This window comes from Pelobates fuscus, chromosome 3 (genome assembly GCF_036172605.1).
Source record: "Pelobates fuscus isolate aPelFus1 chromosome 3, aPelFus1.pri, whole genome shotgun sequence".
NCBI lineage: Eukaryota > Metazoa > Chordata > Amphibia > Anura > Pelobatidae > Pelobates > Pelobates fuscus.
In genome coordinates this window covers 195,740,050-195,762,697 of record NC_086319.1, presented here as the reverse complement: position 1 = coordinate 195,762,697, position 22,648 = coordinate 195,740,050, and the positions used below count along the sequence as shown (strand labels likewise).

The window sequence follows — 22,648 nt, the reverse complement described above, 5'->3', positions numbered from 1 at the left end:
ATGCTGCTTTTTTCATGTAACATGCCTCTAGTGTCTCACCAAGTGGAATACCACAGGATCAAAGGGCCAGGACAGAGTATTGTGCATGTGTCTGGAAGCTGTTTGTGGGATTGTATGTGTGTTTGTGTTGAGTAGTGTGGTGTTTTGGTTACAGACAACCAGTAAAGCGTATTGTAGAGGTTATTATGTTATTAGGCTTTGGATAATTTGACCAAAACTGTGGTTTCCATGGTACCCCAAGCCCATACTCTGCTGTTGATGTAATGATGAGGAATTTCACTCTCTACACTCATCCAAATGTTTGGATGGACTGTGCACATTTGACGCATGCTGCGTATGCAAGCTAGCATTGGGCTATAACACAAAATTTAAAACGCCAAAATAGTGCATCCTTGTACCTCCCAACATTGAGAGGTATGGAATCAGGACAGGTGGGCAAGCCCTGAAGGGATGTAGGCCAGTGACACCACTTGCTACACTGTCAACTTCTTTGCTCAGAAAAGGGCAGGGTCCACCCAATGAAAGTGAATGTCAGGAATGTTCTGACCCATGAATGGTGGGACAGGATCCTAAAATAGGGACTTTCCCATCGAATCCCATGTTTTTTGTCAAAATACATAAAAAAAAAAAAAAAACGCTAAACAAAAGATGGGATTGCACCCAAAGCCCGACAGCACCAATAAACATGAGCAGTTGTTGTTATGATGATTATTCTCCCTGTACCATTCTCTCCACACAACGGCATCGTCTTAAAAAAATAAACCAAGTGTATTAATCCATTTAGTTTAACGTGCTGTACAACTTTGAGTTATCATTTTAAAGACGTTTGCTGTTGGGTGGTAGTGGAAACATGTGGATGAGATCTACAGTGGAGGTGTAACAGAATAGTCAATGCTGAGCATTGTTCTGTAGAAGGACACATTGAATGATGAAGTGTTGTTGAGGATAACTACACATTCCCAATGCACACACAGCCTATAATACAGCTAATAAACTTATCAGCAGGGCTCATAATTAAATACAGATGCTAGAGACGTGTAAAATTAGATTTATAGCAGTCTGGTGAAAAGGCCTTCAGCAAAGCGGGAATATTAACAGCTTTTCTATGTAGTTTTATTGTATGTAAACACACATATGCAGATTTATTAATCAAGTGTGCAATATACGTACTTCAGAACTATATTAGGTAAAATAAAGGCCACTGACTGTTGCCTGCATTTTACTTTTTATAGAACTGAAATATGCCATAAAAATATCAACGTGGGGAACTTGCGTCACAGTAAAATGAACCAAAAAAATAAAACAATGTAAAGCCCATACATTTGATTAGTTTTCGCCACTATGTTCGCCTAATTGTTCTGTACCCGAACAGGAACTCTCTTCTCCCTCCCCCCACTTGGAACACCAATTAAACTATTAACACTATGTAACATTCGTAAACAACATCAAAGGGATTCTGTCAAACGCTATACTGGGTGGCCGCCATTTCGTGCATTCGAACACACGTGGTAAGAACAATGGATGGCGGACATCTTAACATACGAACACACTCAGTGGGACTTAGTCGTCGAGTGCCTGGAACTGATTTCGGCATACCCCTCGTTGCACACCGGTCAAACTTCCCTGCGACGTTACGGACAAACTACTGAACAGATCCAGGTGATTTTCAGATATATTGGTCACCCAGATCCCAGCTATCCAGCAATATAACGTTTGTGGGGTTTTACTGTATTCTGGGTCTACTTTTGGGGTGTTTTAAAATTACTGTATTTTTCTGTCGTGGAGTAATTGAGCTTAGCCCATCCTCTAACTCAATTATCTCCCAGGCTCAGAGGAAGAGTCTGTAAACTGTATAAATCTGATGCTTGTGTGCCATTAAAATTGAGTCTTTTCCCAGCATTAAGCCTCGGCTCATGTGTGGGGGGTTTACGCTATGCCTGTGTCTACATTCTGCCTGTAAGGAGTATACACGGTCTGCTGAGAGAAAGGGAACCCAGGACGGTCAAAGGAAGTTAGATCGTCACAGATATAGTCATGATTTTGTATCATAATCTAACTAATTCATAAGTGCTCATAGAGACGTGCACATCGGTCATTCATCCATATGAAATCAAACTCTATATAAAAACAGCAAATTCTAGAAATAGTGTGAGCATTATGCAGAAGAATGAGAGGATTTAACATTTAAGTAGTAAAATAAATTATCAAGTTCCTTCACTAGTTTTACAGGAAATACAACTAGGGTCATGAGAATATCATAAAAAAAAAAAAAAATACAACAATGCTAATCAGTTCTGAAAATAAAAATAATAATTATATATATGAAACCAGGAGGCTGCACTCACCTGAACATGCATAAATGGGGTGCTGCGGGGGGCCGAAGATGTGGTACATTGACGTTGTGGTAGGCTTATGCAATGTATGATCATATAATGTAACTAAACCCTAATTATTTTTGCCTAGATGTTATTAAAAAAAAACCTAATAAAATCTGTCAACATTAAAGTTGCGGTTTAGTGGATAAGTGAGAGCGCTGGATCTTGTGTGTGTGTGTATATATATATTCCAGCATAATGGATGCGGCCGAAGTGACCCCAATTTAATTAATTATATAGATATTGCATTAAGAAATAAATTATACAAAATAAATGTAAAAAAATATGCTACATTATGTAGGCAACTTCCCCATTCTCTCTTGCCGGTATCACCATATAAAATAATAAGGTTGTAACTACTGGCTTTTTGAGAAGATTACTGCATTAAAGTAGCTCTGTCACGGTCTGTAGTCTTTGTGTATTTTGCAAAGACCCCCAATGGTGAGGACTGTTCTGCTGGGTGTCCCAAAAGTGGGTTTAAGAGAAACACAGATTAAGATGCATCTTCGCCTGTGTTTCTCTTAAACCCACTTTTGAATAGCTTGCCCCCTTTTGTGTTACTTATTTTGGTTGTATTACCAGCTTTTGTGTATCTTATTCCCCATTTTCCCCTCAGTGTGTCTTATACCCCCAAGGGTCTGTGTCTCTTACAACCTCCATTTATCTCTTACTTCCTGCCAGCCCCTCTGTGTCTCTTATTTCTCTTTCCCAGGTGTCTCTTTCTAACACACTACAGCCCTTTGTGTGTCTCTCTTCACCACCCCTCTGTGTCTCTCATAGCAGCCTTTTTTTGTGTCTCTTAGCTCCAGCCCCTCTGTGTGTCTCTACCCACTAGTCGTTATGTTTCACCTTTTCCCCTACCTAGCCCCTTTGTGTGTCTCATTATCCCTTCCCCCAACTCCTCTTTGTTTCTATTTTCTAGACCTTCTGTGTGTCTTTCTCCTCACATCCACTCTGTGTGCCCTCCAGACCCTAGTGTGTGTCTCTTCTCCTGCCCCCACCCCTAGTGTCTCACACCCTGCCCCTTTTGTGTGGGTTTATTTCCCATAGCCATTTTTGCGTGTGTCTCTTTTCCACCAATTCCTTTTGTGCGGGTCTCTTTTCCCCCCAGCCCCTTTTGCGTGTGCCTATTTCTCCCAAGCCCCTTTTGTGTGTGTGTGTATTTCTCCCCAGCCACTTGTGTGTGTGCGCGCGCCTCTTTCTCCCCCACCTCGTGTGTGTGTGTGTGTGTGTGTGTCTCTTTCACCCGCCCCTTCCCTTCATGGTCTCTCCCACCCACCCACCCACCCTCCCTATGTGGTCTCTCCCTTCTCTCCTCTCCTGTGCCTGCTGACCTCCTATGTAGTGTTGCTGAGCAGACATTTGAATAATATCTTATGTATCTTCTACATGGTCTGACAGGAAGTCCTCACAGCTTCCTATCAAACTGGGGAGATGATACAGAAGATCCTCTACCTACAGTCTGCTCGTATACACTATGTGGTGTGACTGGCAGAAGGGGAAGTGCTATGCTGTGCTCTCCCCTGCTGCCGGTCACTTGGAGATTTCACCCCCCAGGCCGTGTTTGGACGCTTGCATTAAAATTTGTAATTTCATAGGAGCTTCATTTGAACCATTAGGCAGGGAGGATGACGCCTCCACTGCCCTGATGCACATCAGACAAGGGAATTGGTCTATCTCTGAGTATGCCATAGAATTTCGTACCTTGGCTTCCAAGGTAGACTGGACTAACAGTGGGTTAATCTCTGCATTTAAAAAGGGACTATCTGAAACTATGCTAGATGAGATTGCCACCAAAGACCTACCCAAGAAGCTTAATAAGTTCATCACTTTTGTCATGCATATTGACAATAGATTAAGAACCAGAGAAAACAAGACCAGACGCATGACTATGCCTTTAGCACCCCGGTTCTCCAGACCAATGGTCTCTGAACTTCCTATACAGTCCGAACCCATGCAGTTGGGGGTTACTAGACTGTCGGAAGCAGAAAGACAAAATAGGAGAAAAGGCCTATGTCTATACTGCGGTAGAAAAGGACATATGAGAAGCAATTGTCCCATACGTCTGAAAAACTACCACACCTAAGCACCTTAAGGGGACAGGTCTTAGGTGTAATGGAGACGTCCTCTGGAAAGAATAAAAACAGGTTTCTCCTTGATTTTTCAATCACCTTTGACGAAAACAACTTTTCATGAAAAGCCCTGATGGATTCAGGTGCTGCTGGATTCAATTTGTTAAGGGCAATGCTATACCTATCAAGGTTGGGAGAAACAGGCAGAGCAAGAGAAAGAGACACTAAAAGAGCGCTGGGTGAGGTAGGAGGAGCACCACGAGAGAGCAATATTAGATTACAGAGGATGAGAAGAAGCGGTTGATGAGCAACAGTATCAAAAGCAGCGGAAAGGTCGAGTAGTAGGATAGAGTAGTGACCATGAGATTTTGCAGCAAGAAGATCGTTTGATATTTTGGTCAGTGCAGTTTCCACAGAGTGCTGAGCGTGGAAACCAGACTGAAGTGGGTCGAGCAGAGAATTGGACTTGAGGAAGTCTTTCAAGGATCTTGGAAGCAAAAGGCAGTAGCGAGATAGGGCGGTAGTTGGACGGGGTGTTCGGGTCAAGGTTGGGCTTATTCTAAAGCACTTGTTTAAAAAGGAACACTCCAAGTACCACTTCAGTGAGCTGTAGTTATGGTGAAAGGAGTTCCCAGGAGCGAACTCTAACGGAATCAAACCATTTTATATAGGGTGGCTGTCACGTCTAAACATTTGTTATGAAGGAACACAACTGCAGATTTCTTATAGTTTGAATATTTATTATAAAAAGTAAAAGGTATTGACTTTAATTCCAATTTACAGGTACTGTAGCTTTAAGTAATAAACGATAACTGAAGTCCACAAATATAGGCACTGTAGCTTTAAGTAGTAAACGATAACTGAAGTCCACAATTATAGGCACTGTAGCTTTAAGTAGTAAACGATAACTGAAGTCCACAATTATATGCACTGTAACTTTAAGTAGTAAACGATAGCAATTAGCAGACACTGAATCAGAAAGAGTCCTTTAGTAGTATTAATGAATTAGGTGATAAGAAGTTACAATAGCTGTTCCACAGACTTTAACTGAAGCAAGACAGATGCAGCTAACTGAGACAAAGTATGAGTTGAAGTTAGCTGTAACGGGTTTGTTTTATCGAAGGACTTTGGAGACAGGAAATAACAGCTTTGAGATGCAACGCTTATCACAGAGGTTTTACTTAGCTTCCGGCACATAGAACACTGGTTCCCGAGATCTCCTCAGAGGCGGTTTATCCTGAATGGTGAGAGTTCAGCTTTAGTCGTGGATGAGGAAAGGTGAAGGGAACTTGAAGTCTTCCAGTCCGGTCCGGTAACAGAGGCTTTCACAACGATGTTGCAGCCGGTTCGTGGGTACGGAACGTAGTTCATTAATCCAGCCTCGATCAGCTGGTGCGGTCAGATTAAATAGGGAGACCGTGTCATAAAGAGGTGTGGCTAAGCTCTGTGGAACCAGGAAGTAAGAGGATACCATAATTAAGGCATGACAGTGGCCTTCTTATCTTGCCTTTTCTACAGCTCAGTGAGAGATGGAAGCTCCAGCTCAGGAGCATTCGTTCGCTCGTGTGTGCCAAGACCTGCAGTGCATTGCTTGGGGTTGGAAGCGTCAGTCGATTGCTAGGTTCAGCTCAGGAGCTGTAGTGGATTTAGAGGACATTGTTTTGTTAACCTCAGCATTGATGTCAAACCACTCTAAAAAGTATTTGACCCCTTACAAAAGGAGGCACCAGAGCATTCCTGGCTCCTTAACCACCACAGCAGACTGTTGCGGTTATGGTGCTTGGATTGCTCCTTTAAACAAGGTTGTTGTTGCTGCATTAAGCCCCTCAAGAGTATTTCAACCTACACATTAGTACTTCATCAAGGTGTTGCCAAGGCACATTGGGTGTGCGCACTGAAAATACACTCCACTTCTACAACCACAAGTGTTCCCAGTATTACATATTGAGCCACTGGCATGCTATCATGCCACCCACCACATCTATCTTTCACTTCATGCCCACCACAGGCTAACATTTGAAAATACACTTTGAATTCCCAACAATTTGCATAAACCTCATAAATGTAGTCTTCCACAAAGACAAATAAATGTATGGCTTATGTTTATGTTAGAATTACCTGTTCCATTATCGATTAGCAGAACTTTAAGCAATTCAGGAATACAAAGAATACAAAATGTAAGATGTTCTGTCAGTATATTATAAAAAGGACAACATATTCTATAGAGCTCTAAAGAGGGCTAAGGAGTCAGACAAGCAATTTTGGTAAAATTATGCTAGTTATTGAAGAACAGAAATGACATGAACTTACAGCTGAAATTAACTTGCTGCCCAAATGATATATAGAAAGCATTGTCTATTTATCTGTAGTTTAGGTAGAAGCTTATTTTAGTTATGGATTTCCTTTAAAGGATGGTATTGCCCTTCTGAAATCAGGCTCCATACGTCAGACAGATCCCTAGAAGGAATGTACAACTTGCAGCTTTGAAAAACAAATCCACAGCTCATGCCAACACCATTTGTAATGTTAGAGGAAGCTGTGTTTATGAGCCCTTGCTGCCTAGTAATGAGCGAGTTTGTATGTCTTGAGAAGTCAAGAAGGGACAGCACACAGAGCTGCAGTGTGAAAAAAAAAAACCAAACACTTAACATCTTCATGGCCGTCTACACCAAATAGCCAAATTATTCATATTCTGGTCTTTGGTATATAATACAGATTGTAAAGCGATGTAGAATTCTTAAACCCCTTAAGGACACATGACGGCAATATTCCGTTATGATTCCCTTTTATTCCAGAAGGTGTGTCATTAAGGGGTTAAGTGATCCTGAAAAATTAAAATGTATTTTGTTGCTGGGTTAATTTGTTGGATCAGAAATTAAAATGAAATATAACCTTGGAACTATAACCACCTACCACATAAGATAAAGATTAAGAGATGAAAAAGGGGGTTCATCTGTCAACTAAAGCCCAGTCCTCCTGCTGTCTCTCTGTTAATGTAGAAGTTGACTCCCATATTAGTTGTCTACATTTGGCCAACAATGATTTGCTGAGAATGTTAGGGATGGTTTAGCCTAGTACTCTTAGCCTATCATTGCTATCTAAAGTTATACAGTGAAAGTGCAAATTCACTTCTGCATTAAAGGACCACTCTAGGCACCCAGACCACTTCAGCTTAATGAAGCGGTCTGGGTGCCAGGTCCTTCTAGGGTTAACTAATTTTTTTATAAACATAGCAGTTTCAGAGAAACTGCTATGTTTATCAATTAGTTAAGCCTTCCCCTATTTCCTCTAGTGGCTGTCTCACTGACAGCCGCTAGAGGCGCTTGCGTGATTCTCACTGTGAAAATCACAGTGAGAGCACGCAAGCGTCCATAGGAAAGCATTATGAATGCTTTCCTATGTGACCGGCTGAATGCGCGCGCAGCTCTTGCCGCGCGTGCGCATTCAGCCGACGGGGAGGAACGGAGGCGGAGAGGAGGAGGAGAGCTCTCCGCCCAGCGCTGGAAAAAGGTAAGTTTTTACCCCTTTCCCCTTTCCAGAGCCGGGCGGGAGTGGGTCCCTGAGGGTGGGGGCACCCTCAGGGCACTCTAGTGCCAGGAAAACGAGTATGTTTTCCTGGCACTAGAGTGGTCCTTTAACAGAGAAGCGGCACAACACAAACATTAAAGCTAACACTACTACATGAAGGGTTATACACCCAGAAACAAATGTAAGCACTAATACACGCAAACGTTATGCAACAGGTTATAAAAAAAGAAAAATATGTGCTGAACAACTTGACTAAATACCGTGTAATGCATATTCTAAACTTTTGTATTTGTCAATATAATGCATGAAACCAAATAACGCACAAACAAAATAAAGAATTGAAAAAAAAAAAAAAGACGAATAAATGGATAAAAATTTCAAACGAATGAACGAGGACCTCTTCGTTCGTTTTATTACAAGGAGGGAGCTACCGGCAAGCAGCTCCCTCCTTGTAATATGTAAAAAATAGAAGCGACAGGGAGCTGTGCTCCCCGCCACTTCCTAAGCCCCCCATGTCCCCCCTCACTCTATGAGTGTCAATATGACCCCCATAATAGCATAAGGGAGATTAAAATGTCTACTAAACAGTGAGCAGCCAGTCAGTAGCTGCTCACTGTTGTAAAAAAAAAGAAAAAAGCCCGCCACCCCAACAAATGCCCCCATGGTGGGGCATCTATAAACTAGCGGGGGGACCTAGTGTCCCCCCCAAGCTCTCATTCCTGACCTATTGGGACCTATTGTGCTTCCCCCACACCCCCACCCATTGGCTTAGTGTACATTCCCCTCCCCAGATGATTAGGGGTCCTAGTCACCCCCCCCAAAAAAAAAAAAATAGTGAGGGGGAAACAAAAGAACCTGGAAAAAAACAAAACAAAAAAAAACACACACCATTTGAGGTCGTCTTTTTTAGACACTGGCTTCCGATAAAGATACTCAATAAATAAAATTTATATTCATATTTTTTCAATATACTGTTGCCCACAAAACCACAAAATTAAGGTCTGTCTTGGAAAGAAAACTCAAACTAAATAAACTGTATAGGGTTAAAATGTGCAACTTAACAGTCAGTTCACCAACAGTCTGCTCTAACCTGACAGATTTGGTTTCCACTATTGAGTTGGGATATTTTATGAGGGTATCCGGGTTATGTACAAGTATTAGCATAGAACAAAAAATATTTCAAGAGGACAACTGCATTTTCCATTACATTCTGTTCCACTACATGCCAAATATCTCCTAAAAAATAACTACATGTGTAATACAAGCAAATTGTTTAACTGTTCGATTGCAAGCTAGCTGATTCCAGGGACAAAGGAATGTATGTTCTCACTTTTCAGGCATTCAAAGCATCAACAACACATTTAAAAGGATTCTGCACTAAGTAGAGGTACACTTCTTATAGCAACACCAGATATGCACACATGCAATTTAAAAGCATAAGAATAGTCTAAAATTTAATTTACTGAAATGTTAATACAGAGAGGAGAGTTTGTGTCAAGTATGTGTTGGGGGGGAGCAGGGGGGGAATAATACTAATAAATAATAATTCAGAGCAGCCAACTGGCACAATGTTCTATGGTAGTCCCTGAATTAATACCTGGAGCAGAAGCCTGCTGACGGTTAGCAGTTTGTACTTTAGGCTTTAAATAAGACTGTGACAAACTCCCCTTTTCAAGTGAGTTTGCCACGAGCTCCTGGAGGAGCCTGCTTGCCAGCCTCCTGCCCACAGACTATGGGCCCTGCACAGAAACCTGTAAAAGACTACCACTGATAGCACTGATTTTTCGGGAACTGTTTTGGGCATGGGGCCATGCTTGCGGTCGGTCAAAACTATGACTTCCAGGAAACTCCTGTACCCCTGGACCAATCTGGGTGATTTTTGGATATGTTGTTCACCCAGATCGGGGCCATCAGGGGACTTTTATGGGGATATGTTGGATTTTGGGGTACTTTCTGAACTTTGTGAAAATGTGTTTTTTCTGCCTGGAGATAATGGAGTTACTTACAGGACTTTACTCAATTATCTCCTAAGCAGAGAGGGGGGATTGTGTGCTGTACATGAGCGTGTCACAGACTGTATGTTTGTTCTGATTGGTTTATGTCCTTTGTGTTCCTGTGCCCCATTAGGTCCAGGGGGTGTTCCTCTGGCCTGGAAAAATTGTATAAAAGGCCAGTGTGTCCCATTAATCTTGAGATGCCTGCTTACACTCCAAAACTGTGTGTCGCCCAGTTATTGGAGGGAAAGAAGATTTGCTCCTGTGTCTGCTGTTCCAGCTTGCAGGAGAGTCAATAGGGAAAGTCCTTATAAGGACTAGAGCTAATTTCCCATTCGGTTCCAGAGTTCCCAGGACTGAGTGTCCAGTGCCTGGAGGTGTCAGAGCTAATTTGCCCTTCAAATCCAGGAAGGAGGTGGAGGTTCCAGGGCCCAGTCAAGCTACGGCGACTGAGGCCAAGAAGAAGTGCTGCGGCTTGTCCTCTGTTCCAGTTAGGAAGCGGTCCTTTGGCGGAGGTATCCAGTCGGGGTGCCAGGTGATCCATTACACTGTGTCTGTGGAAAGACTTAAAGGGACAATTGCCCCCCCCCCCCCCCCCCCCCATTCCTATGGGGTTTATTTGACTAGGTACATCATATATTAGTGCCCTTGCAAGGCATTAAAAAGCGGCTTTTTTCAGAAAATATTATGAAGCACATGTTCACAGATATAGTTTGTTTACGGTAAATAATGCATATAGCTATATATCAGCCGCACATCTGTCAAACAGTACCCCATACTTCCCCAAACTTCCTCTGTAATAAGCTACTTGTATGGTGGGCCTGTAATGAATATTTTGGCTCTTAATAAATAACTAAATATATTAAATACATTTTAAAAAATATTGTTTCTGCATTATTTCTGTTAACATCACAGGGTCCAGTATTAACGATGATTGTTTATCGTTATGTGAATAATTTTATACATATGTATACATAGTGATACAGTGGCTGTGATTCTAACAACCATGTAGGCAACAGTATATGTAGTGAAGAAAATAAGCCTATCTTGATCTTTTCACCTGTCCCAAACACAGTTAAAAGTGGCTTACATGACAGATGTCTTTAACAAGCAGCAGAGAGCCTTCTGAAATTTCCATCTACTTTCCATGGTTCCCACGATGTAGCCCAAACCTGAACTTGCTCAGTAACTGACCAATTTCTTTGTTCTCTCTTACAGTTATTACGAATTTATTTAAAGTTATTTAAATTTTAAGGCCAGAGTAGCTGAATGTAAAGCATATCTGCATTTGAGAATTTTTCCAGTTCGTCTATTTTTATCTTAAATTCACAGCAATGGTTCCTAAACAGGGAATTAAAATAGGTACATGGATTTGCATGGTAAAGCTTCATTCACTTGCAAATTTAACTCAGTTGAATGGCAGGTAGGCAAGCAAGGTGCCCATATGCAGACTGCTACTGAAGTGCTTTTCCACTGGCCACAATTTATGCCTAGTGCATCGAGAACTTGCATAGACATGCTCACTGGCTAAATTTTTACTCATGTCCCAGAAGTAGGACAGCCAAGACAACATTCTGGGTGACCACTCCAAGTTCTTAACGGTTATATGAACTAAAGCAGGGCTCGACTAGAATTTGCCATGGCACCTGGGAGTTTGTCAGCCCATTCCGCAGAGGTGGGCGGCTGTGCATAATGGAGGCGGCTGGTGAGGGGGCTGTAATCATCAAGCTCTTCTTGTTCTGCTCCCTCGCGCAAGCTGGGATATGATGTCACTCTGATCCCGGTATCACTAAACAGAACGGGATGGAGCAGAGCAAAATAATCTTGAAGATAACAGCCACACATTGGACCCCAGAGAAAGGATGCACTCCAGCTCTCCGAGAGGCTGGGTGGACTTAAATTAAAATAAAAAAAAATATATAGTTTGTGAGTGTATGAGATAATGCTTGTGCCGGTCTGTCAGCGAGTGTGTTTGTTTAGGTGACTGCCCTCCCTCCGAACACATGGAAAGGTGTTTTACTCACCTTTTTTCCCATACTGTGCCAGTCTTGTGTTAGCTGGCCCAGCATCATTGGCTGAGGTAATCAGTCTTGATGTCTCATGCCAATACAATGCTTTTCCGTAAGAAGCATTGAGAGGTTATTGCACATGTGCAGCAAAACAGCATGCTGCGCCAATCAGCATCTTCTCATAGAGCTGCATTAAACCATTGCATTTCTGTGGCAAACACAATGTGCCTCCATGATGAGTGTGCAGACACTGAACATAAGAGTTGCACACTGTGAAGCACCTCTACTTGCCATCTGAGTAACTTATTAAATGTTACTGGGCATCAATGTAAAGACAGCTTTTTCTCTAAAAAGGCAGTATTTACATTGAAAAGCCAGCAAGAACAGGCTATAGACACCCAAACCACTACATTAAGCTGTAGTGGTTTTGGTGACTATAGTGTCTCATTAAGAATTGTATATTTGCTGTTGAAAATAAAGCTTTGCTAGTTTAAAACAAAAACCTGGCTCCTAACTTTTTTAGCTGGCTCCTATCAAATTCCAATCAAATTTGTAAGGCACTGAACCACAGCGTAGTTGTGAATAAAGCAGTAAAAAGCAAACTGCCATGTGTTTTATTTTATTTATCTTTTATTTTATTTTTTATTATTTGTGGTCAAAGCAATATTGCAGTGATGGTTAGATAACATATAATTAGTAATAAATATCATAGTTAAGAATACCATTCGGTTGTGGTGTACCGGAACCGACAAGGCTGTAGGCCTGTAATAAAGAGGGCAAAAAGAAGTGTACCATACAAAATATATTTGTTCTACCATACCTCAAAATTACTTGGATAAGTCACGAATGCCTGACAAATCCCTAACCGGTTCTGGTATATATAATGTATAAGTGGATGAGGTGTTGGGTAGAGACAGTACCCTAGTAACTTAAGACATACGACTATACAAAGCCACCATTAGTTTGATCCATATAACGTATCGGCAGGCTAGCTATTGCCAAGTGGCGAAGAATTAAACTAATAAGGGTGACAGGTGAGGCCCTGCTAGTTGCCAAGCGGCATGAGAGGCTCTATGCGTTGGCCCGAGGGGAGGTAGAGGCCACCGAAACGCGGGTGGCGGGGTGATGGCCTCTTGGTGACTACTAAAGCATAAGATAGAATAGGAGTGACAGGTGAGGCCCTCCCTATGCAACAATGTGAGGCGAATATCTGCGTTGGTCCGATGGCTATGGCATAGAGGCCAGAAACCTACCATAGTGGGCACCTAGATCCCCAACAACCAGTATTATCTGCTAATAGGGGATTAGACTGGAGTCTGAGAACGTATGCCTCTGTGAGGGCCAGATCGTGGACCCATTTGGAATGGTGACTGAGAACGTATGCTACAGAGTGGACCGGTTCGCAGCCCGGAATAAGTGAAAGTGGCCTACCCCACAAGTGGACACGAGGCAAGAAAGGCATACGCTGCCAGGAAGGTCCCCGACAGGACAACGATTGGACGAAGCGTGCCACCCAGATAAGCAAAACCTGGGCCTAAACCATAGAAGAGGGAAACCGAGGAGGGTATAGGATCATGGCAAATAGAAGTACAAAACCGTGACCAACCCAGAAAAAACAAAAAGGTTCAGAACCAACAGGCGATTCAGGTCAAGGGACAGAGACCCAGTAACAAGAGTATACCAGCGAGTACGTTAAAGGCATAGTAGAGCGAACCTCAAAGCTGAAAAACGCCAATTAAGTGAATGGGATATGCATACACCAGACGAGCGAGCAGGGGCGCACCAGACAGTAAAACTTAACGCAGAATTAGAACAGTCAATTACACCATACAGAGAGTCACTAGAAATAGAAAAATACACGTAGATGAGTCACACATACCCACACTACGATGACAACCAGCTATTAGTATAGTAAGTGACATACCGGGCCAGATTAAGAGTCCAGTGGGCCTGGTGCTGACAATTATGATGGGGCCTAGTTACAGAATCTTATAGACCAAAAACACTAAAACAGTCACACCTCTCAAGCGTCATGTATCTGATGGAGATGGTGTTGGAGGGAAACTCAAAGGATGCAGCTATAAGAAAACACATACTCTATGCTAATCTCTCTCTAATTTATGCTTTCATCTTTCAAGCAAATTCATACTCCCTAACAGCAGTGTCCAGTGAAGCAGAAAGTCAATGGGTGGGGTAAAAGGGTGTGCCAATGACGCGAATTACGTGATTAGAACTGCCAAAAGGGGCGTACATGCCCAAAAAGGGGGCATGTCTGTCCAAACAATTTTGGAATGCCAGCCTGGCATCAGTGTCCCTATGTATCACAGTGTCAGTGTCCCCATGTCACCCAGTCCCCTAGTCTCCCAGTGTCCCCTTTCGTCTAGTGTCCCCATGTCTCAGTGTGTCCCGTGTCACTACGATACTAGGGGACACTGAGAGACCCTGTGACACAGACACTTGGGGACACATGGAGGCACTTGGGGACACAGACATTTATGGGGACACAGACACTGGGGACACAGACACTACGGGACTTGTGGATATAGACATGGGGACCCTGGGACATTTGGGGACACTGGGAGAAATGGGGATACAGACATTTGTATACCGGCATCGGCCAGGCAGCCTCAAATATCGGCTGTGGTGGTAAAATACCAGTCAGGTGGCAAACCTAAGAGTATCGTGTAAAAAAATAAAATCGCTTTTTTTTTTTTTTAAATGGGCCTATTCCATGGGCCTGGGCCTGTAGCTCCATCAGCCCCTATGTTAATCCGGCCCTGGTGACATACCGTACTAATTTAACATGTGTAAGAAATATGCACCCGTGACATAACAGGATTGTGAAATGTGAAAACATAATGCACACGGAACATACAACATGCAAACCGGAGACCCACCGGACCACCAGGGAATTAAATGAAGGTAGGACACAGCCCCCAGACAGCCCCCTCTCCCCCATGTAACCCCTTTACCCCCTGCCCTCCCCATGTAACCCCTTCACTCCCTGCCCCCCCATGTAACCCCTTCACCCCCTGCCCTCACCCATGTAACCCCTTCACCCCCTGCCCTCACCCATGTAACCCCTTCACCCCCTGCCCTCACCCATGTAACCCCTTCACCCCCTGCCCTCACCCATGTAACCCCTTCACCCCCTGCCCTCACCCATGTATCCCCTTCACCCCCTGCCCTCACCCATGTAACCCCTTCACCCCCTGCCCTCACCCATGTATCCCCTTCACCCCCTGCCCTCCCCATGTAACCCCTTCACCCCCTGCCCTCCCCATGTAACCCCTTCACCCCCTGCACTCCCCGTGTAACCCCTTCACCCCCTGCCCTCACCCGTGTAACCCCTTCACCCCCTGCCCTCACCCATGTAACCCCTTCACCCCCTGCCCTCACCCATGTAACCCCTTCACCCCCTGCCCTCACCCATGTAACCCCTTCACCCCCTGCCCTCACCCATGTAACCCCTTCACCCCCTGCCCTCACCCATGTAACCCCTTCACCCCCTGCCCCCCATGTAACCCCTTCACCCCCTGCCCCCCATGTAACCCCTTCACCCCCTGCCCTCCCATGTAACCCCTTCACCCCCTGCCCTCCCATGTAACCCCTTCACCCCCTGCCCTCCCATGTAACCCCTTCACCCCCTGCCCTCCCATGTAACCCCTTCACCCCCTGCCCTCCCATGTAACCCCTTCACCCCCTGCCCTCCCATGTAACCCCTTCACCCCCTGCCCTCCCATGTAACCCCTTCACCACCTGCCCCCCCATGTAACCCCTTCACCCCCTGCCCTCCTCCCCATGTAACCCCTTCACTCCATGCCCTCCCCATGTAACCCCTTCACCCCCTGCCCTCCCCCCAATGTAACCCCTTCACTCCCTGCCCTCCCCCATGTCGCCCCTTCACTCCCCCATGTCACCCCTTCACTCCCTGCCCACAAACTGTAACCCCTTCACTCCCTGCCCTCCCCATGTCACCCCTTCACTCCCTGCCCTCTCCCAATGTAACCTCTTCACTCCATGATTACCATGATATGCCAAGTTTATGCACCTAAAGCTTATTGCCATGCTGTGCCAAGTTTATGTATTTAAAGCTGCCATGATGTTCCAATTTTATGCCTCTAAAACGGATTGCCATAGTATGCCAATTGTATGCATCTAAAGCGGATTGCTATAGTGTGCCAATTTTATGCATCTAAAGTTGCCATGATGTGCCAATTTTATGCCTGTAAAGCTGATTGCTATGGTGTGCCAATTGTATGCCTGTAAAGCTGATTGCCACTGTGTGCCAATTGTATGCATCTAAAGCGGATTGCTATAGTGTGCCAATTGTATGCCTCTAAAGCGGTTTGCCATGGTGTGCCAGTTTTATGTCTCTAAAAGTAATTGTCATGGTGTGCATCTAAAGCGGATTGCTATGGTGTGCCAACTGTATGCCTCTAAAGCTGATTGCCATGGTGAAAAGTGGGTCTCGGCCCATAAAAGTTTGGGAAGCCCTGCCCTAGAGGTTTGACCAATAAACAGACTAGTGATGACAAACCTACCAGCTGGCTGAGCTACGAGAGTGCTAGATCCCATACCAGCCGAGCTCCATGCGAGTGGCAGACCCCATACCAGGTGGCTGAGCACCATGTGAGTGGCAGACCCCAAACCAGCTGGCCGAGCACCATGAGAACGGCAGACCCCAAACCAGCTGGCCGAGCACCATGAGAACGGCAGACCCCAAACCAGCTGGCCGAGCACCATGAGAACGGCAGACCCCAAACCAGCTGGCCGAGCACCATGAGAACGGCAGACCCCAAACCAGCTGGCCGAGCACCATGAGAACGGCAGACCCCAAACCAGCTGGCCGAGCACCATGAGAACGGCAGACCCCAAACCAGCTGGCCGAGCACCATGAGAGCGGCAGACCCCAAACCAGCTGGCCGAGCACCATGAGAGCGGCAGACCCCAAACCAGCTGGCCGAGCACCATGAGAGCGGCAGACCCCAAACCAGCTGGCCGAGCACCATGAGAGCGCCAGACTCAAAACCAGCTGGCTAAGCGCCATGAGAGAGGCATACACCATACAAGAAGAGCACCATGAGAGAGGCATACACCATAAAAGAAGAGCACCATGAGAGAGGCATACACCATACCATCAGCCTGAGCACCACGAGAGAGGCATACACCACACCAGCAGCCTGAGCACCATGAGAGAGGCATACACCATACCAGCAGGCCAAGTACCATGAGAGAGGTAGACTACATACCAGCTGGCTGAGCATCACGTGAGTATTAGACACCCCAGCAAGGGTGCCAGAGGTCAGTCATGGCAGGTTATGGACCCAGGGAGCAGCAGATATGCCAGCAGTATGACATGCTTGGTCCCAGCTTGGTGGGTACTTACCGACAATGAGTGGGGACTCTCAGCAGCTGGTGACAGGCGCAGCCGGGGTGCTGGGGAAACCTGGTGAGCCGGAAGGTACCCGAGCCCCTGGTCCAGACGGCGAGCAGAGTAGCACCCATCTGGCAAACTTACTGTGTAGCAATCAGACCTCGTGGAACAGACAGGTGCCCGGCAGCAGCAGGACCTCCGTGAAGCGATGGCACAGGTAGACCACGTGGGAGGTGAAGTCCAGCGGTCGTCAAACGTGAAGAAAAATGGGCAGCAAGTAAGGAGACCGGACCACGAGGATACAGGTAAGTTCAACTCGCCAGACCAACCACGGTAAAGTGGGAGAGGATTGGATGCCCTTATAAAGAGGACCCAAGCCCCTCCCACAACTACAGGCCCATCCTTAAATGTATGCATCAACTATATATATCGATCTAAATATATATTTCATTGAAGTGGCCTATGTGCAGTGTCCCAGTCCCACTTAGTCCTGCAATGTAAGTAATTGTAATTGCAAAAATTATATTGCAGGAATAAGAGTGCCTGTAATGGCTGCAAATCAGACTGCCACTAGAGGCACATCCTGGTGGCTAACCAACCTTTCATCACCTAATTGACGCTGGACAAACTCACGCTTTGCATACGGAAGTTCAGCGTCTTGAAAACTCAGTAGGAAATAATTGATTCCATACATTCCTATAGGGAAGGCGTAAAGCATTAGGTTCCCCCCGCACAACGACGTCGGAGGGGGTGAACATGGAGCCAGCACCAAGTGAGCTCTATGCTAAAGTCAGGTATGTTTTTAATTAATTTTTTAACCCTTTCATTGCCACAGCAGTTGGCGTGGCAGAGGAACACTATGGTGTGTTTCATTAAAGGGAGGCATTAGAAATATATTATTTAAGTATTTATAAAATAGCAATGTCAAACTGGCAGGTTTTTTTCATCTAATGTCATGCGAGTGAGACTGTAAGTGAACCATATTCACAAGGAAGCATTAGTTCACTGGAAATTACTCAATAGAAAACACACTATTACTATAACTTGTGGTAACTATTTTGTTCACACAATGCTCGTTTTAAATGGATGTTAAATTTAGCGACGGACCTCACAATGCAGTTCAGTCGTGGCACACATTAACTTAGAGGAGTAGAAATGCAAACTTTGCTTCAGCTTCTCCTACTCTATATATGCTGACAGGTGCAAAGACTGTCAAAAACGGGCAGAACTTAATTGAAAGGGTACACAAGATGGAGGCCCTCAGAGTTAAATGCAGTGGTCTGGATTTCTAGGATTCATTTTCTCAGATCTCAAAAACATAGATGATAAAAAAAAAATTATTAAATGAACATCTTAATTAAGTTGTTATGGTGCCTGGGTGCTGTCTTACCCTAAGAGGTTAAACCAGTTACAGATCTTTTAGCCCCAAAGTTGCAAGCAAACCACTTCTGATCAGCTCTGCAATAACTGAAGATTAACAGAGCCTCTATGCACATTCCTGCCTATCAGCAGACAGACAGAAGATGCTCCAAGTTACATACTGGGTTCCAATGACACAACTGTGAGAAAGTGCAACTAACAGGTTGGCAACAAAATCTGGCAATAACTTGTTGAGTTTTATACTCCATTCCAAATAGCTTTGTTTGTATTACCCGGTGATGAAAGTTAATTTAAACCCCAGAGAAAGAAACCGAGTTGGGAAATAGTAAAAATCTTGCTAACCTTGACCTTTCATCAAATAAAAATATTAGTAAAAATCTTGCTAGCCTTGACCTTTCGTCAAATAAAAATAACGAAATATAAAATCAACAAATCTGTAGTTTGATAACAGCTGGGGATGGCAAAATCCCTTTGACAACTGTCAGCCTATGAGCAAGTCGTCTATGGTGGCAACCATATTTAAACTTTAAAAGCCAATTATGCAATGTATGTTGCAAGCTGCATTATAATTAGAGTTAATTGCAATATTTCTATTAATCAATTGCTTAAAATAGATTTTTTTTTTTTTAAATGTCCTTAAGGCAATATGACCCAGGAAGAACAAGTATGTTTTCTAACTATCCCCATAATAAACGATGTATCTGTGCAGAGTTTAAATAAACCCCAATATAATTTATATAATTTATCAAGGATCAACATCAGAGTCATAGGTCATTCAGTGGGTGGAAGAAACAAAAATAGATTCAATTAAAGCAATACTAACCGCTGTACCATGATCTGATACAGTCATCTAGATTGTAAACACAAATTACACAAATAACCAGGTCATAATACATTGGTATTAAATATATTAGGTATTGCTTTTGGCATAACGTGTTAGAAGTTATGACTTGACCCACCCTTCTTTCCCAATGCACACAGCTACTGATAACCACAGATTCATTTATCTCTGCGGTTATTTTAATTTTTTAATTTTTTTTTAACGGGATAGCCTTTAACTCATACGTTGCCAAAACAGATATGTATCATGGGTTAAGAAGCGGTTAGTGCCCTCTTTCTGATTAGACAAAAAGGAAGCGGAAGCCTAAAAAAAAAATTAGCTTACCTTATTCCTGGCTTGCAGGCAACACAGTCTACTAGCTTTGCCCCCCATTTCTGTACCCCAACTCAGAATGTGTAGCCAGCAGTGCAGTAGGGATCACATCTCTTCTGCCCCTCTATTGTCTGGCTGGCTGCCTAACTCTTACACACACCCCTCACATACACTAACTAGACCTGCAACCCGCACTGAACTTCAGGCAAAGCAAAACTAGTGTAGCCGTAAGTATCAGAATAGAGCCCTCCTTAAAGTCAGAGGTATTCATTTTAAAAGGTCGAAGAGGGAACGGCAATTTTAAATGTAGCCGTCCATAAGGTAGTGCATTACTGGGCTGTGTGTTCATTGGAACGCTGGGGGGTTTCACGGTTCTAACAGCCAACTTCAGAATGATTGCTGCAAGGGAAAAGTGTGTAGAGTTAAGGGAAATTTACTATTAGGGAATGTTGGGGAATTTGTTTTTAAAAAATGGAAGACGTCTCTAACAATAAACACAGTACATGCATTGGGCGGCTGTTAACACATACAGCCAGTGTCTGATAGATCTAGCACGTACTATTATTTTATATGTATATGGTGTACAGTCATCTATTCTGATTTCTGAATAATGAATACTAAATTCGGTACATATAGCATTTACCATGAATGCCACAGGAAGCAAACGTATTGTTTAATGTTATTTTTGCACTCTTGTCCATCAGCACTTGGATGTAAATATGACTTGGAAGAGTTGGCACATTTTAAATTGATGTGCCCCTTTCCTTATAATTCCCCCTCTCAGTGCCGAAGGGTGCTGCAAGGTAATCATTGCAATAATGTGGTTATGGTGCTTAAAGTGCCAGGGGAGAGCAATGAGATAAAGTGGCTGTCGTGCCTAGAGCAGGAATCTCAAACTCTTGCTCCCCAGACGTGAATGGCCTCCAATTCCCACACTTATTTTACTGCAATGCATTGTCTGAGATCCAGAGTTTGAGACGCCTAGTTTAGATTTTCTTTTTAATTATTTTACCACAGCTACATGCAGCCTTTAATAGTAAGTTGAGATATTTTGATATTCTGAAAATCTGTGCACATTGCAGTCAAACACATCTCCTAAATCCCCAACTGATAATGAGATGTGAAAGACTGCTTTGAAAACCCGCCATGGCGCATGCAGCTGTAACAAAGTGACATACAGATCTCCATTTATAACGGGATACATTTCTCCTGTAATGCTATTCAAGCTGCAGGCGCTCCTACTAGTACAAATACGGCGTTTGTGTGTATTGCTAGGAAGGGCTTCCTCCCATGTGAGCAACCGGGGCAGGAGGGAGTGTTGGTTGTGGTTACTGATTTGTATCACAACTTATCTCAATGTTCAACTCCTAACATCATCATTCTAGTAAGTCACTTGTTGAGTCTGCTCAAACTGAAATCTTTTAGAATCTGGACACTGAAAATGAACGTACAATCTGATTGTTTCTTAAATGCCTTTGAAACAAAGTTCAATAAAACGTGTGTAACTTTATTTATAGAAAGTTTATATTTAAAGTAATGTAATTAGATCTTCAGTGATCAGGCAGCCTTACTTTATTATAAAGGGCTTGAAAAGAGCAATAGTACAATGCATTGTAATACCGTAGCTACATAGGGGAAGTTTAGTCCTCCAAAATCATTGCATAATTGTCTCAATAACAATTATTTACTAAACTTTGAATTGTTTGCAGTTAGCCAATACATTTCTGTTTTTTCTAGAAACAAATTCTCCAAGTCAGCTGTTCCCAGCTCAGATATATTAACTTTAAAGGAATACTGTGCTCACTAGAACAACATTTAAATTAAGTTATTTTTAGAGCCTGCATTAATATCCCCATATTTCTAAATACTAAATAGCAATATTTTAACGTTTAGAATGCTTGGAACTTTGGCTTCCCATGGATCAAAACCCTTTTTGATAGGAGAGCCAGTGCTGTTACTTTCCGTCTCTTTATACCCAGGGATACCGTGATGTCACATGAGCATGCACAGTGTCATCACAGTTTATTATTAGGAGTCACTGCATTCAATGGTTATGGCAAGAATCATTGGATAATTGCAGGGAGGAGCATGTATGTGCCTATAGTCCCCAATGCTCTTCTATAAGGAACATTGGATAGGACCATCATCCTGGAGGAGAGGGTGGCAGCACCAAGGAGCCTCTCCTCAACGCTGGAAAAAAGTGCTATGGTTTAAATCCTATAGAATGAAATATGTTTCTCTAAATGTTTTGCAAGGTTGTGTGATTGTAGAGATAAGTAGTGTAGCCTATCTCTATGTCTTTACTTTGTAAGATCATGGTCTGTTTTGCACAGTGATCTTTAGGAAGCACTTGGCTTCAATCCCAAGGATATGATTCTCAACATCTTCTTTATCCGTATGTCTTAAAGCAGCTCTGTCATGCCGAACTTACCTTTCCCCAACTCGATTCCTCTTCTCTCCCTCTCTCAGGATCTGTTCTTCTTTTCTTCCTATCTGCTATAGTTTTCTTTAAAACTTAATAAAAAAGTAGGGACTATTTCTCTTCTGGAGGTTTCCTATTCATTGCTGTGGCTGCATCTTGCAGCCGCTTAGTAGATAACTCCCTAATTCCCACGGTATTAGGGAGCTATCTACTAAAAGGCTGAAAGACCTAAATTGGTCTTTCGGCCACATTTACTAATACTAAGTAAAGACTAGTATTAGTAAATAATATGCCCCTACTCGCTATACCGCGAGTAGGGGCATGTCTAGTAAGCAGTG

General features: G+C 43.6%; 1 protein-coding gene across 1 annotated transcript in view; it reads right to left on the bottom strand.

Moving 5' to 3' along the window:
- The window catches only part of CCDC69 (coiled-coil domain containing 69), a 92,944-nt gene extending 72,842 nt beyond the window's left edge, over positions 1–20,102 (bottom strand). The window contains exon 1 of the mRNA XM_063447866.1: positions 19,901–20,102. Coding sequence (XP_063303936.1) covers positions 19,901–19,948 — 48 coding nt within the window. The 5' untranslated portion in view covers positions 19,949–20,102. The remainder of the gene's footprint in view (positions 1–19,900) is intronic.
- Between the last annotated feature and the right edge of the window lie 2,546 nt (positions 20,103–22,648).